This window comes from Sorex araneus, chromosome 1 (genome assembly GCF_027595985.1).
Source record: "Sorex araneus isolate mSorAra2 chromosome 1, mSorAra2.pri, whole genome shotgun sequence".
Classification (NCBI taxonomy): domain Eukaryota; kingdom Metazoa; phylum Chordata; class Mammalia; order Eulipotyphla; family Soricidae; genus Sorex; species Sorex araneus.
In genome coordinates, this window is record NC_073302.1 from 121,273,700 (window position 1) to 121,290,409 (window position 16,710).

The window sequence follows — 16,710 nt, forward strand, 5'->3', positions numbered from 1 at the left end:
GATTTTTTTCAGGTAACATAAGATTTCAATTAATTTTTTTTAAGTTTTAATGTTTATAAAGTGGTTCACAATATTTGATTACATTTAATATTCTACCACTGTCACCCCGTTGCTCATCGATTTGCTTGAGCGGGCAACAGTAACGTCTTCATTGTGAGACTTGTTACTGTTTTTGGCATATCGAATATGCCACAGGTAGCTTGCTAGGCTCTGCCATGCGGGTGGAAAACTCTATGTAGCTTGCAAGGCTCTGCGAGAAGGGTGGAGGAATCTAACCTGGGTTGGCTGCATGCAAGGTAAATGCCCTACCTGCTGTGCTATTGCTTCAGCTCCCCAAAGATGCTCATCGATTTGTTCGAGCGGGCACCAGTAATGTCTCTCATTGAGAGATTTATTGTTACTGTTTTTGGCATATCCAATATGCACGAGTAGCTTTCCAGGCTCTGCCGTGCAGGCTCTATACTCTCAGTAGCTTGCCGGGCTCTCCGAGAAAGGCAGAGGAACTGAACACGGGTTGGCCGCGTAAAAGGCGAAAGCCCAACTGCTCCAAAATAATTTATTTTGTATTTTTTGTTATGAATAATCTGCTAAAGATGATCCAAAAAATGTTTCTTAGAAGAAAGTGTGTGAAGATTATTGTATTTCACCCAGGAGCCATAAAGCCCTTCTGTAAGAGTTAGTAACATGTTGTTAAAGTTGAGCGTTCTGTGCTTATATCTGTATAATGTATTTCTCCCTAAAATTGGTTGCCTTCTACTTTAAACCCCATCAAATGTGGTGTGATACTCTTGATATGTTAGTGATGTAAAGTACGAGATATTAAGCATTCGACGATTTGTGGTCCAGGAAGAGAGGGTGAGGCCTCACAGGTGAGGCCCATCCGAGCATGTGGAGAGTGGCTGTGAGCATGGCAGCGATTGAGTTCTGGAAGTTTTGAGCTGCTGGGCTGGCTCCTTTCAGGTGGGGAGGGACCTCACCCAGCCCCCTCTGGGTTGTCCTGGATGAAACAGCCTGACACAGAGTCTGGAGGCATGTCTATGGCCTATTTTTCTGTGTTCTCTTCCGAGAGATTTATTGTTGAATCTCTGGATTATGGCCATGGATGAGATTATATGGCATGGGAGGTGGCTTCTGGGCATGACTGCCAAGCTGCCGGGAAAAGGGGTGAAGGGGGGGAGGTCACCCATTTCAGATTCCTTTGAGCCTGGAGTTTTCAGTCACAAGTTCAGAATACCTGGGCTTTCTGAGGATTCACTCATGGGTGAGGCTTGTCTGAGAGTGTAGAGAGAGCAGCCTTGAGCATGGTGATTTTCTTTTCTTTTTTATTTTTTGATGTAGGAAAAATTTGTTAAAGCTCTGTGTTCCTTTTCCCTTGTTCCATCTACTAAGGAGAAGTTGTGAGTTGTTTCTTCCTTTCACCCTTTCTCTTTTCCAATTTCTTGGTTCTGTCATTAACAAACCCTTTTTGGACTTTATGTTCCAACTGAGAATGGTTAGGAAACCTCAACCGGTGAAACTGGATTGATGATTAAGCTGTATGATTTTCTGAAAATTGTGGAAAGAATTAGGGTTTGAGAAAATTAGCATATTTGAACATGGGATAGTTAGAAGGGAGAAGATAGAATTTTTTAAAATGTAAATGTAGGGCCTGGAGCGATAGTACAGCAAATAGGGCGTTTGCCTTGCATGCAGCCAACCCAGATTCAATTCCCAGCATCCCATATTATCCCCTGAACACCGCCAGGAGTGATTCCTGAGTGCAAAGCCAGGAGTAACCCCTGAGCACTGCCGGGTGTGAGCCCAAAAGAAAAAATGTAAATGTAGCCATTATGGCTGGAGAGAGAGAGTTTAGAGACAGAGTCCTTGCTTGTATTCAATAATGACCCAGGTTTGATCCCTGGCACCACATATTGTCCCTGAACACAGTCAGGAGTGAGCTCTAAATTCAGCCCAAGCCCTCACTTTAAAAAAGGAAAAAGATACAACTATCGGTATACAGTTGCATTCCTCCAAGCCATGGCTACACTCCAGGTGCTTTGAGTTACATAGCATGGGAACTTGTCCTATCCATGTCCATTCTATAGCCTAGGACTCAGGAGAAGATGTGGATCCTGGGTTGACACAAGATTTTACTCTTTGCAGTTGGAGGAAAGGGACACAAATTGCCTCAATGTACACACCAGATTTTTGTCTTTACTGTGAGAACGAATTCAAAGATGAGACAGAGTTTGAGAGCAAAAGGATCGAATAAGCAAAAAATAGACACCTGATGTATCCACACCTGCTTTGTTTTGTGGTCAGGGTTTTATAGGGAGAATTAAGTAAAGTGCAAAGTATTAGTGAAAATGTTGAGCTTGTGCAATTTGATAGGTGTGGTGCTGAGCAATTTAGGTATAGTGGGACTACAGAATTGCTCCTACATCACCTGATGTCTCACTATACAGCAAGGGTTGTGCGAATTAATATGTATTTCATGTTAATACTAATTAAATAATACGTATTTCAGTCTTAATGAAAGAAAAGATGAAGTCAGTGTTGGGAATCCCTTCACTTTTGAATGTTCTAAGAGCCTATTAGAACTAATTCTGCTGGGTTCCCCTATTATAAGAAGCTGGTAACCACAAGATTCAGGAATGCCAGCTCTATAATTTTCTATATTGCCTTTCTATCTCACTTTCAAAATCTGACAATCCGCTATGCTGATTTCTCATGTACAACTATTCTTTCTTGTGGTGTCTTTGAATCAGTTCTTTGATTGTAGTTCGCTTTTAACTTTTATTTTTATTTAAGTTGATAAATTTTATTTTTAGTTGTTCATGCTCTGCTGGATGGCAAACTCTTGAAAGTGCAGGTTTGTCTTATTTCTTTGAGTTTACTGTAGCTTAAAACACAGTGTTATTTGAATACGGAAAGTCAATAAAACTTTTAGTGGTAGAGGAAATAGATGGTGGAACCAGGGAATTATGCTACAGTATGTTCCCACTATTTCATAGAGTTCCTTTATGGTGGGATAACTCTAGTTCACCAAAGACCCTAGATAAGTCATGGAAAAATAGACATGGGCCCGGGGATCATCTGCCAAGTTACTTGCAAGAACCTTCTTTGTTTACTTGGCTAGAAGTGGATTTCCCTCTATTTGAGTCTTGGAACTGGTGAGGGATAAGCAGTTTGGAGGAAGTTGGCCTTTTGGAAATGTGTTGTGAAAATGTACAAATATGAGCCTTCCTAGGCTCATAATATAGCACAAATAGAGTCAGCAAGGTGTCTGCTCAGAGATTATTTTTCTATCCCCTAAGAAAATCCCTGCCAAACCTCTATACTGAGGTTTTACCCAACAAAATGACATTCTCTTGAAAAAACAAATCCCTTGCTACTAGAATTTTACCTCCTTAAATAAAAAGGAAAGAACTATCAGCCTGTATTTTCTCCACCACCTCCTGAGGTGTGGATGCCCATTCAGAAGAATTCAGGTACCCATCTATCCAACCACCAGATAAGAAGGGTTTAATTTTGATGGATCACACTTGGTGGTGCTCACAGATCAATTCTGGTGGTGTCTGAGATGGAACCAGAGTTAATTACATAGAAAAACAAGTGCCTTAACCCCTGTGCTATCTCTCTGGCTCAACAATATTGTTCTTTCCTTGTTTTGGTGCCGTATCCTTTGGTGCTTATAGATTATTCTTGGCTCTGTGCTGAGGGATCATTCCTGTAGGGGTTTAGGGGACCATATATGGTGTCAAGGATCAAACCTGAGTCAGTTGTGTGCAAGGCAAAGGCCATCATAGTATCTCTCTGGTTTCAAGGAGTGTTTTCTTAAAGTTCTTTTTAGTGGATTGTAAAGGTAATAAAGGTCAGTGAACTCCCCAGCAAACATAACTAATTTATTTCTCAATTTCAAAGGGACAGCACAGCTAATTTGATTTCATCCTTCATTAACTTATGATATATGAAATTAAAATGAGACCTAATTAAAATTAAAATAAGATATAAGCTGGAAACTAGCTGTACTTTGAGCAGCCCTGTACTTAAGCAGTTCCCTGGTATCTTTATTTATTGGATCCCATTAGAAATTATTTGAACTGACTGGGAGAAAGACATTCCTGCAGATCAGCACCACCATTCTCACCTTTTAATATCTTCTTACCAGGGACTGTTTTATTGTTGAGACATAATACTACTTTTCAGTAGGAAATACCACTGGGCAGCAGCTGGGAAGCCATCTCTTCTCTTGCTGAAGTTGACACCACAGAGCAGCCCGCATATGGGTAGATACTGGTGTATGACTGGGAGATACAGTGAATCCTTTAATAACATGGGTTTGAACTGCATTCTTCCACTTCACATGAGATTTCTTGTTCCTAGACAATGAGTACTTACTGGGTCAATAAGCTATGTTATTCAAAGACTTCCAGTCAAGAGCTGGTTATTGTCATGTTTTGGGGGAATCAAGAGCTATACATGCATTTTCATCTGTGTGGTTAAGAGCTAAATGTGCCCACATTGGTCAAGGATCAACTGTAATGATGACTAGGGCTGTTGACAAGGGTGAAAGGGCCAACTGTGGAATTTGGTCATGGGTGGGAAAGCTTGAGATGAAGCCCTGAGATGGGAGCCATCCGGGCAAGGGAACAGTGAGTAATGGTGAGGACTACCCTTGTCTCAGAGATGGATCAAGGTCGTCAGAGGAGTGCAGGTGGGAGCTGGTTATGGGATGTGGAAAAAGGGAGAACACTCAAGGTTGGGTTAGCTTTTCCTTTGTACATTCTTACTGTAGGTTAAGGATTTTTTTCTCTGGATTTCAGAGTTATCTTATTCTTGGTCTAATGAGTATTGGTAGCTTCTATATTTTATATTTTGTAGTTAGTGATTTCAGGTATGGCTCAGACACTGAATTCATCAGCACTTGGTGGGGTTAGGTCGTGACGGGCAGCTCTCATCAGTGTAATATGATAGACCATACCTTTGTGGTCATCTTTCTTTACTCTCTGTGTGGAGGAGGTTGGGAAGTGCTGTTATAACCAAACCCTTTACGTAGACAAGGATCAGGAAAAGTGACAGTTCCAAGGAAACAGGATCTACTTCTGAAAAGTGTGGCATATTAAATTAATGTTCATGAGACTTTCACAGGGGCTCAAATATTAGGTGAGGATCCAGAGAACTAGGGATCAATTCTAGTCCACTTCTGAAATGTGGCATATTTAAATAATGACCAGGAGACTTTCACAGGGGCTCAAATATTGGACGAGGATCTGGAGAACTAGAGGACCTGGAGAACTAGAATCTAGGGAGTGTTCAAAGAAACAGAATCGCTAACAACCAGGAAGAAGAGTTTGACATTGAATCATCCATATCCATCTCAGTGAACACCTTGGGTTCTGTCCCAACCAAGAGCAGATATATATTATTATATATATATAATATATATAATATAATATTATATATATTATATATAATATATATAATATATTATATTTAATATATTATATATATTAAATAATATATATTTAATTAATCCAGGGGGCTGGAGCAATAGTGCAGATACCTCTGTTTGATTCCTGGCACCCATATGGTCCCCCAAGTCTTGCCAGGACTGATCGCTGCGTACAAAGTCAGGAGTAGCACTGAGCACCGCTAGGTGTGGCCTAACAACAACAACAATGGTTTGCAAAGTAATTGTGTAGGCATCCTCAACCCTCAGTTTAAATATGAACAGGGGGAATACCGATTTTGATAAAGATTTGGATTATCTGAAGATTATTGCCCATCATCTTTCTCTTCTATAGTGATATCAGATCCTGCCCAAGTGATTATATTCCGTGTTCTTTACTTCCTAACATGCATCCAGTTATCCCTGTTAGGGCTCCCCAAAGCAAAGCCTTGAGAACAGGACTTGGATATATGTAGTTTACCTAAGACGCAGGCTCAGGAAGCACAAGTGAGGGAGGAAAAGCCAACCTGGCTGTGAGTTACAGAGATTGCTTCAGTGAGCAACTGGAGAACAATGCCAGCCCCTCTACTGAAGCGGGGAGGATCCTTCAGATTTGTGTTACTAAAGGAAGGGGGACTGGACATTTATGCCCTCCTTCATGCCACATTGGCTGGAGTTGCCCCCAGTGACCTACCTACTTTGCTAGTCAGTGTTGGATGTACATGAGTGGTCTGTGGAGGAGGAAGCACACAGACACGAGACACTGGAGGCAGCTGACACAGAGCTGAAACGGTCACTACTTAGTCAAACGAGGCTAGGTCCGAGCCGTTATTCTCAAAGGGTGATTTCCAAACCTAGCTGCCTCCACCTCACTTGGAAACTCATCTGAATGGTTCTGAGTCAGGAATTCTAGAGGTGAGGTCCAACAATGGACCCATGCTTCTTCCTAGTCAGTCCTTTATCCCCACTCAGCTCTGTCTGGGAGGCCCTCTACTCTAATTTTTTCACACTAACTTGACTTTGTCAGCTTTTGTTTTTCTTTTTAAAAATGTGTAGTATTTTCTACTTGTGGGTAAAGCATTTTGTATGCAACATTTGTCTTCAGACTCTGACACAGCATTGCATGATCTATAGCTTATTCCTTTTTTGTTGCTGAGAAATAGCTCATCCATAAGTATGTTATCATTTATTCATTTTTCTCTTGATGACACCAGAGCTATTTCCAGTATTGGCTATGCAAAAAAAATGCATGGATGTTCTTGTACTAGCTCTTATTTGAACTGGTACTATCTTTCTTTCTTTCTTTCTTTTTTTTTTTTTTTTTGCTTTTTGGGTCACACCCAGTGATGCTCAGGGGTCACTCCTGGCTCTGCACTCAGGAATTACCCTTGGCTGTGCTCAGGGGACCATATGGGATGCTGGGAACCCGGGTCAGCTGTGTGCAAGGCAAACGCCCGACCCCCTGTGCTATCACTCCAGCCCTCTGGTACCATATTTCTTGCAGGTAGGAGTAGGGTGCTCACTCTGCATGTGGCCTACCCAGAGTTTATTCCCATCATCACATACAGACCCCAGGGTCTCACTACTCCATCCACCCAGGAGTAAGTACTGGGTGCAGCCAAAACCAAAATACAACAAAACTAACAAAGAATACAACACTCCTTCAGAGAATACAGCATGAATAATTCACCCCCAATCCTCACTGTCATGTAATGTTATGTTCTCATGTAGTCATGTCCTGTGGTGATCACTCTAACACAAGGTTCTCTTCAAGTTTTGGCCTCCTCAAAGCCTTCTTGTGCTTTTCAACCCTGAAGAACACATTAGCCCTGTTTGTGGTGACCATTTTAAACAGCAAAATCACCGCTAAAAAAACCCTCACATGTGAAAAACACGGTGCTAAAGAGACCACGAAAAAGACACTTCCTTACAGTGAAAGAGAAAAAGCAGGAAGACAGTGCTGCCTTGCTCACTCACAGCTGGGAACGTGTGTGTAGATTGATTAATTTTTTTGGTGTGTGGTTCTGCACATATATACATGATCCATAGAACCACTATAATTTTTTGTTTTGTTTTCATTTTTGTTTTTTTCACCGCCCTTTCTTTTCCTTTATTGTCATAACAACGGGGCTGCACACTGATCATAGTTCTTGCTGGGCTGCAGTACTTGAACATACTCTTGGTTGTGGTGCACTATAGGATAACATTGCCTCAGGTTGTTTAGGTTTATTGGGTTACTCCCATCACAGTGCTCCCATTCCTCTGTGTTTATTTGTAACTTCTTTCTTTGTGTTCTGTTGGCTTGTAAATATTGTTTTTCTCTTCTCCTTGAGTCCTTTGCATAGTTTATTCAGAGCCATGTTCTTTTGTATGGACACAGAAAGACTGTAGCAAATGCTATGCTTTTGTAACCTGGGTGTCATTAGATTCTACATGTTATTTTCCTCCTGGGCATCTGTTCTCTCTCTCTCTCTCTCTCTCTCTCTCTCCTCTCTCTCTCTCTCTCTCTCGACCTAAGCCTCAGCTGCCCAATTACTTCCTAGCACCCCCAGAAGCAGGGTCCCGACGAGAGACGGGTAGGACCCAAGGCAAGCGTGAGTTATGTGCTATCCTGGCATCGAGTTGGGCCTGGCCAAAGTGCCTAATGCTTAACTATAAGTTAAGAGCTTGGTCATGGACAAATGCTTTCATGATCCAAATAGTAATAACTAGATTCGGCCCCTGCTAGGTTTAGGAATGATTAATCTGGCCTGAGTGCTGTGGTCTGAGTCTGTGGCAAGATGTTGCCAGGAGAGCTGCCCTACAAGCCTCAATGTATTTCTTACTGTGTCCATACAAAAATAACTAGTATTAAGATGTTAATGAGTTCTTGGACTAAGGAAAGAAGAAAAATCTTAAGAGGTATTTTGCCTGCTGGCAGTCAGGAAGTGCTTTGGAATGCCCGGCCCTTGGGAAGGGCTTTCTTAGGTTGATTTTGCTACCTGACTGTGTGTAGCCTAGAGGGCAAGGTGGAGAGAGACAAGTAGGGGGAGAGACTAGGGAAGAAGGAGAATCCAGAGAAGAGGATCCAGAGAGTGGGAGGAGATTCCAGAGAGCGGGGATGGAGGAGTGAGGAGCTAGGGAGGAAGAGTGCTGGGGGAGAGAGAGGAGAGAGGAGAAATGGGGAGCTCAGAGAGACTGAAACAGGTGCACAGAGAGACTGGAATAAACGGCAACTGATCAATCAACCGGCCTGGCCCTCGTTTACTCCTCTGTCTGCCCCATGGCCCCGGCTGCCCCAACTGGGTGAGCTGCCTGGGACTGACCACCCCCCGAACCCGGGGGTGGCCAATGGGGAGAACCACTGGGGCTCTCCCCCAGCCACCCCCTGGCAGATAGTTTTTTACAGTGCACCAGAGGCACACACTTTCTTGCAGCATCCAGAATCCCAAACAGTAAGGTTGAAGGTCTAGTACCAACAGTGGTAGACTAGAGCTGAGGATCAAGCTCATGGCCATATCCCTGCAAGATAAGTACTCACTAAGCTGTTTCCAGACCTCTAATGTTATTTATTTTATTTCATTAAAAAATTTTAGTTGGGGGTCACACCCGCAGTGTTCAAAGCTTACTCTGGGCTCTGTGCTCTGGGATCACTTCTGCTCTGCTTAAGAGACCAGACGAGGTTCTAGGGATCAAAGGAGGTTATCAGTAATGTTTGTTTTGAAGCTCTAACTTGAACAACTAAGTGACACTGTACATATTGAATCTGCAAAGAAGGAAGTTCTATTGCTTAGGGAACTGGGTTCCTATTGTCGCTTTCAGTCCAGGCCCAGCTATCTGGCATTGGTTTCATTGAAAGGTGGGTCTATAGCCTCTCCCAGTAAATCTAGGAAAGGTTCCCAGAAAGCTTGTGAGAGGAGGGAGGGGGTGAGAGGGGAGCCAGCAGACTCAGGAAATTCAGGAAGTTCAATGTTTTAGGTCATGTATATCCCTACTTAGACTTCCACCGCCCTCCACCACCCCCCCCCCCACCAACCCGAGTCTGGCACCAGGCACCCAATCCTTCCTTTGGGATGGTTCCATTTCAAAGAAATAGTTCTCAGCTCCTTTAAAACGACACTCCTGGGTTGTTGGGAGAAATTTCTCAGAGGACAGAAAAAGAATTTACAATAGTAAGTTTTTAATAAAAGCTCAACAGTTGGCTGGAACAAATAATAAATTCTTTTGGCGCACTTGAGTTTTTTCCAGACAGGAACTCAGGAGGGAGGCTGGGTCGTCTCAGGGCCATGGTCTTAGGCTGCGAGAAACCTTGCTAGAATCGGGCCAGGATTCTTAGTGCAGGGCTTCAGAAGAAGCCAGTCATGCTGTTCTTGCAGTTCTCAACATCAAGGAACAGACCAGCCATCCCTCTGCATCTGTCTGACTCCCTGGCCATAGCGTCTGAGCAGAGTAAAGTGGGGATAGTCCTTAAAACATTTACTTGGGAGAGATAGTTTGGGGTACAGGAGTGCAGCACTGGAGATGAGAATAATACAGCTGATAACTTTTGATGGGAGTGACCCCGGGTCTACCTCTGCCCAGCATAAACCAACTGGCCTGGTTAAGGGCCATGGATTGATTCCTCAATCCATTCTCAGAATCATGGGCTAAAGATCATGCAGCATGTGACTGCAAGAGTGGAAACTGGAAGGGCACCACTGTTTTACCTGGAATTTTGCCACGATTAGCTCCAGGTTAGAGTAGAGAGGTAGGGGTGAGGGGTACAATGGAAAAAGCAAGTCAGCAGCAACCATCTATGCCAGGAAAAATTGAGCCAACCAACAAGAGAGTTTTGGGGAATTGTAGAGAGGGACCATATTGCAGAAGCAGGACAGATAGGGAAGCCAGTAGATTTCAGGGAGTGGACTGTAATAAGTCATCATATTCTCATATTCCAGAGTATCAGGGCAGAACTGATCACAGAGAATATAAATGCATCTACTTTAAGCCCTTCCATGGGAAAACCTCTCCCTAAGGTAGAGGAGAGGGGTTGATTGTGATCCGGGATTGAGGAAATGCTCTTGCCTCAGCACCGACTCATTCTGTGTGAGTGGATTTCACATGGACAGACATAAAAACCTACCTTGTTGCCTGTACTTATTGGGAGCCATTTCTGAAAAAGGATCGGATTGCCAAAGCACATTCCTCTAGAGTTCGTTGCTTCCTCTTAACTATTATGTATACATTTTGGATACATAAGGGAGTAGTTGTTATGTATGCTGTAGTGCTGTAATTCTGAATATAATGGATCTTCTGAGTGGAGAAATTTAAGGCATCACTTTAGGTTGTCTCCTGGTAGAGCATGCTGGTTGCTGCACAGTCATTCATAAACTGATGTTTTACTTCAGCTGGGATGTGACTAATCTGCCAACACGCTGATCTGTGGGTAGAACAGAAGGGAATCTGCAAGGAGCGTGGGAGAAAGAGTCTGACATCATCCAGCTTGCTAAGTTCCAGGGTAACACTGTTGGCAGAGAGGGGAGCAGGGAGTCTCACAACAGGGGTAAATGAACCACAGGCAAACTTCAATGATTCTGGCAATTTATTGCTGCCATTCCATTAACAGGTTGGATTAAATCAGGTTTTAAATACTGAGGTACCCTCTAAGATACCCCTCAAGGAGGCTGGACTTGGCAAAGCAGCACGAAGATACAAGGTGATGGGTTGGATCATGTACATAACACAAACCCTTTGGAAAACAGTGGTAAGCAGAATTGTGCTTCTCCAACCATGGTTTTGTAAATGATACAACTTACAATAACACTACTAACAATAATACTTTGAGTTAGCACTATAAAAACAAGAGTACTATCAAATATATAGGCAAAGTTATAGCACCAGGCAGTTCATATCGTCTGTCTGTTGAAAGTAAATCATTATGCACTAAGCACCCAATGTATTGTCCCCAGGGTTTCATCTTCAAGTAAAAGGGAAAAGAGCTAAGACTGCAATCTGTGGGTAGCAATGTCTAACTTTCAGCGTTTGGAAGATTTTGGCTAATCAAATGGGAAATTATCATAAGAAACAACAGGAAATGCTTCAAATATGTTTTAGAAACTCGATGAAGGTTATTAAAAAGTCACTAAATACATGGAAGCATCATAACAGGATGCTATGGCATCTTGGATGTCTTAGGAGATTGAAGGGAAGTGTGGTCTTATGCAAGAAAATCCATCATAAAACAAGTCTTTCTGATTAAGAGGCAATTGTATCACAAAGTGATTACCTATCTTAGAGAGCTATTTACTAAAAGGCTTCTTAAATATTGCTCTCTTATGTTCACAAACAACACACAACTTCTCAGAAAAGGACTTCCCTACTGGTATGAAGGAAGATGTAAACGGAATGGATTTTGAGAACCTACACATTGTAAGCACCATGCCCTATGGCTGTCCTTGGTTCACGGTAGATGTGAATCCAGTGTGTCTCTTGCTCTGTTTCTCACTTTTTGGTTCAGAATGGGAAGAAAGTAAGCCACGGATCAAGCAAACCAAAGTTACTTCAGCTTGGCCCCTCAGTGCATCCAAATGGTGCAGACACCATTGAGATCCTTGTCCTCAGAGTCTCCTGATGAAACTGACATCTAACTCATGTTGCAAGCATCGGAACCCATTAAGCCCTGGCACCACTGATGCCATTCTGTAACAACTGTGACAACTCACAGCTGAGTGATTATCTAGGCAGCAACCACTATTTCAGATGACTCCAATATCAAGTGCTATCTTAATACTGGGATTCAGACGGAAGAGGTATAGGCTTTACAAATCTTATGACAAAACATCATTACAGAAAGTGAATGTCAACAATGAGTGAGTAGGGACCAATAATATGCAATTGAAAAAGAGGAGAAATCTTGCCAGAAGAAATATGGGTTTGCTCCTGAGTTCTGATGAACAGGTTATTTATATCCAGGTCTCAAGACATGTGGGATGCTGTGTAGCACAGTCTTAGGTTAATTTCAATCAATTTTCCCACTAAGTGGATCCTCCTCAAAACTCTATACTACACTCCAAAGACTATCTTTGCAAGGAATCTTACTAGAAAAAAAATCTGGTTTTGTTTTGTGCATATACTGATAATTTAAGCACCTTCTTTCTAAAACTATTATTTTATCAATGATGGCCATCAGCCAGCAATGTTTATAGTGAAAAGAAAGGGAATATAAGAATACAGTTATTATCTAGAAATATAATCTCTGGCTTTCACTGTATCACTGTCATTCCATTGCTCATCGATTTTCTCGAGTGGGCACTAGTGGGCTGGAGCTATAGCACAGTGGGTAGGGTGCTTGCCTTGCACACAGATGACTCGGGTTCTATTCCTCCACCCCTCTCTGAGAGTCCAGTAGGCTACCGAGAGTGTCTCACCCCCATGGCAGAGCCTGGCAAGCTACCTGTGGCATATTCTATATGCCAAAAACAGTAACAAGTCTCACAATGGAGACGTTACTGATCTCTGGCTTTAAGTAAACATATTCTACTCTCCTCATGTTTCTGATATACTTTGAGTTTTATCCCAACCTCAGCATTTTGTATCCACAGGAATTTACCAGAATAATATGCACTAATGGCTTGAAAATAAAATAATATGATATAAAAATTTTCAGTGTCTGGTATCTAAGATATTTAACTGGCTTTTGCCAGCAACACCATTAGACACTGAACAGATGATGAAGACATGGCTTTTCCCATGTGTTTATATGCTGGATATGTTTATATTCTGCCAGTGTCTGGATATTAGCACCATTTCTCAATAGCACCATTCTGATGAACGAATAAAGAACTGAAGGGAGTGACAGGACATGGTGATTTCTAACTGTACCTATGCATGAGACTGAAAACCTGCCCCCTTCACATGTGATCGGTATCATTCCCTTCTGTGAGGAGCTGGTCTGAGCATCTATTCCTTTGGGTCCTCCACCCACACACCCATCCTCTTGCTCCGAGTTCCACTCATGAAAGAACCTCCCCTTAAGCAACCAGGAACTCTGCCTTAAATTTTCGAGCCCTTCTGATGGGTGAGGTGGGTCATCTAGGAAAATGCATTCAAACACTCATTTCAGTTTTTAGGAACACTCATTTCAGTTTTTAGGACTTCTCCATCTTGTCTGTTCCCATGAGGAAGGACGCCCTGAAAAGTAAGCAGTGGGGACACTGGGGAACAGAACATCTTCCCCTCACTGTCGAGAAGTTTCATTCTCTAAATATACATTTATTAGCTTCTTTTTTTTGTGTTGAGGCCATGCCCAGCTTGCTTAGGTTTTATTCCTGGCTCTGTGCTCAAGGATCACTCCTGGCTGGATTCAGTGTCTTACCCTCTGTACTATTGCTCTGACCCTCATTTACTAGGTTATTAAAAGTATTTTAATCCAGAGTTCCATTTTTCAACCTGGGGCTGGAGGTTAGGAGGCCACCCTGAACCTGGTAACATTTCTGAGCTAAATGGCTTAGGTAAGGACGCTGCTGAAGAGGAAAAGTGAATCAGAAAGATACATTTGCTTCTCTGGAAAGGGTGATTATCTGCTAGGAAAATGGAAAGGATGAAGGTCTACATTCCCAGCAAGAAGTAGGTAAATGTTCATTATTTTTTAAGTTTTTATAGAAATTGCTTTTTATAAGACATGAAGAAATGTTTTCCACAGAAGTAATCTAAATTCTTCAGGTCTAGTAAATTTATATTGCTGGCCGTTTCCTTTTATTCTAATGTCTCCAGGTAGATATGGGAGTCTGAAGAGCCCAGACATGAAATGTGCCAGGACAGTGGCACCTGGACACTTTCCTCTTGTCCTGGTTGAATATGGGATACAGAAAGCCTCTTCCTTGATGGATTAAAAAAATGCTCCTAAAAGCTCTCCCATGGTATTTTCAACAAGCACTACACTCAAGCAGAGAAGAAATAGAAAAGACTTATTTTCTCAAGGTAAATGAATAAGATGATTCATTCCCTATATACTTGGGTCCCTATTTCTTGATGTTTTTGAGGTAGTCTGGGGAACATGTGGTCTCTTTGGTGGTATGTTCTTTAAGGTGGGGAGTTGGGGAAGAGACACATATGGAAGAGGAGGAGAATGCTCAAAGAGCTATCGGGCATGTTTTTGCATGCAAGAAGCTCAGGCTCGATCCGTGGCACTGCCTGGGCCCCTGAACACTGCTGGGAGTGTCTCCTGAGCATCTTGCCATGAGTAGTTCCTAAGCACCACCAGGTATAATCCAGAAACCACACACACACACACACACACACACACACACACGTGCATGCACACACATATTATTTTACCAACTTTCCTCATTTGTCATCTTTCCCAGACCTGATTCCAAGGGCTACCCAATTCTTCTGGATATTTCACTTTTCTATCTGGGAGCAGCAAGTAGTAGTCTTCTGTCTCCTGTGTAGGACATAAATGGCTAAAGGAATACATTGGCTTGTGTTTTTGATGACCCAAAGTTGGACCTGAAATAGAGTAAAGCCTCAGTGAAGGTGTCCCAAGCTGAGACACGCCAGGGTCAGTGGGGCGCTGCAGTCCAGGGTGGAGGGTTAGAGCTTTGGTCCGGAATTAGAGTGCTTTGGAGTTGCTGAGCAAAGGCTGTTTCCTTGGCCTGTGGCTGTGGATGGGTGTCTGGGAACATGTGAAGCAGCACTGGGCTCTCACAGTGGGCACAGAACATCTCCTCATGCTTCTGAGAGTCTGGCAGAAACTGACTGTTAACTTGTCCTTAGTGCAAAGCAAATCTGTAAGAAGAGAAAAAGTAGGAAAAATAATTAAACATTACCTTTTGTAAGTGAACTAGTGCAACACCTACTAATGAAAGATCTTATATTTCTCTTAGGAAAAGGTCCATTATTAGGGCTAGAACAATTTTACAGCAGCAATGGCTTTTGTCTTGCACGTGGCTGACCCAGATTTGACTCCCAGCATTCCATACAGTCCCCTGAGCATTGCCAGGAGTAATGAGTCCAGAAGCAACCCCTGAGCAACACCAGATGTGGCCCTCCAAACAAAAAATGGTCCATTATTCATAAGAGTGGGAGCCTGTGGAGTCATATAATTCACAATAAAACTTGACATTTGGTGAGCACTTACTATGCATTAGACACAGCGCAAAGTATTTGCATTAAAATGACCAAAACATCACAATTTTTCACTCTGTGTAGCAGCATTATACATCCTCATTCCAACTATGGTTATCCAGAGGGTGGAAAGTTTTTCCTTACTCTCAAGACTTGGGTTCCATACTATGACTTATTTTGGATAAGGGGATGTTAATAGACACAATTCCTGCAGGTCCTTGGAAGGTTCAGGGGGATCGGTCTCCATCTATTTCCATAAGAAGAAATTTGGTTTGTGCAGCCACAGAATCAAGGATGAAGAGTAGCTCTAGACTAACTGACAGCTTGCAGCGAAGGCCAACTATAGGCAGGTTAGATCGGTGGAACTTGAGTTAATCTGTAGATACTAGCAAAACAACCTATCATGCTTGTAACTTTATAGCTCTGTATTTAGCTGCATTGTTCTGTGCAGTACTATTATGTAAGAGTTGCATACAAGGCTTTCCTTGCTTCATCTTGTTTCATCCATACAGTGGTACTGTCAGCAAAAGAAGATTATGAATGAGAAAATGGAAGGCCCTGAGATGTCAGGAACTTGGGACAATGTTATCCAGATGATAATCAGTACAGTCAGATCTGAACACAAGGAATGATATCCGCAGAGCTCATGGCATACTAAAGAGATACCATTTAGTATGCCGAGCAACCACCCACACAGCCAATTCACCAACTAAGCATGGTGCAACCCTGAAGGCTACAGATAAAGAAAATGTTCCTTTTCTCAGGAATGATCCATGCCTGGAGACACTAGAAACCAGTAGTTCTGACAGTCAGTATGCAATCGGTCTCTTGGATTCTAATTCTTGTTTTACTCTAATAAACTCATATTTTTTGACCTGCTTTGCTTCTACAGAAATCAAGGAATTAAACTATGTTGCTTAGGGACTCCCCTTCCGGGCTTCCGTGTGTGTGTGTGTGTGTGTGTGTGTGTGTGTGTGTGTGTGTGCGCACATGCATGCATGCGCACGAGCACCATTGGTCTGGAAGGAATTCGATAAGGCCCCAAATAATAGGTTTTTCTAGAGAAAGAAATTGTCGTAAATTTGCTTGGCTGCCTGTCAGAGCTTTGACTGCCTTTCTGTCTCCTTCACAGAAAAGATCTAATGAGTATTGAAGAGGAGTTTTTCCACAAATAGGCTCCTGTCCTGTGCCAA

The 16,710-nt window shown here is 42.5% G+C and overlaps 1 protein-coding gene across 2 annotated transcripts in view; it reads right to left on the reverse strand.

Annotated features, from left to right (window-relative positions):
- Nucleotides 1–11,083: 11,083 nt before the first annotated feature.
- The window catches only part of ADAMTS12 (ADAM metallopeptidase with thrombospondin type 1 motif 12), a 309,194-nt gene continuing 303,567 nt past the window's right edge, over nt 11,084–16,710 (reverse strand). For both annotated transcript variants that reach the window (XM_055123852.1, XM_004605602.2), the window contains one exon: nt 11,084–15,178. In XM_055123852.1, the coding sequence (XP_054979827.1) occupies nt 15,003–15,178 (176 nt within the window). In that variant the 3' untranslated portion in view covers nt 11,084–15,002. The remainder of the gene's footprint in view (nt 15,179–16,710) is intronic.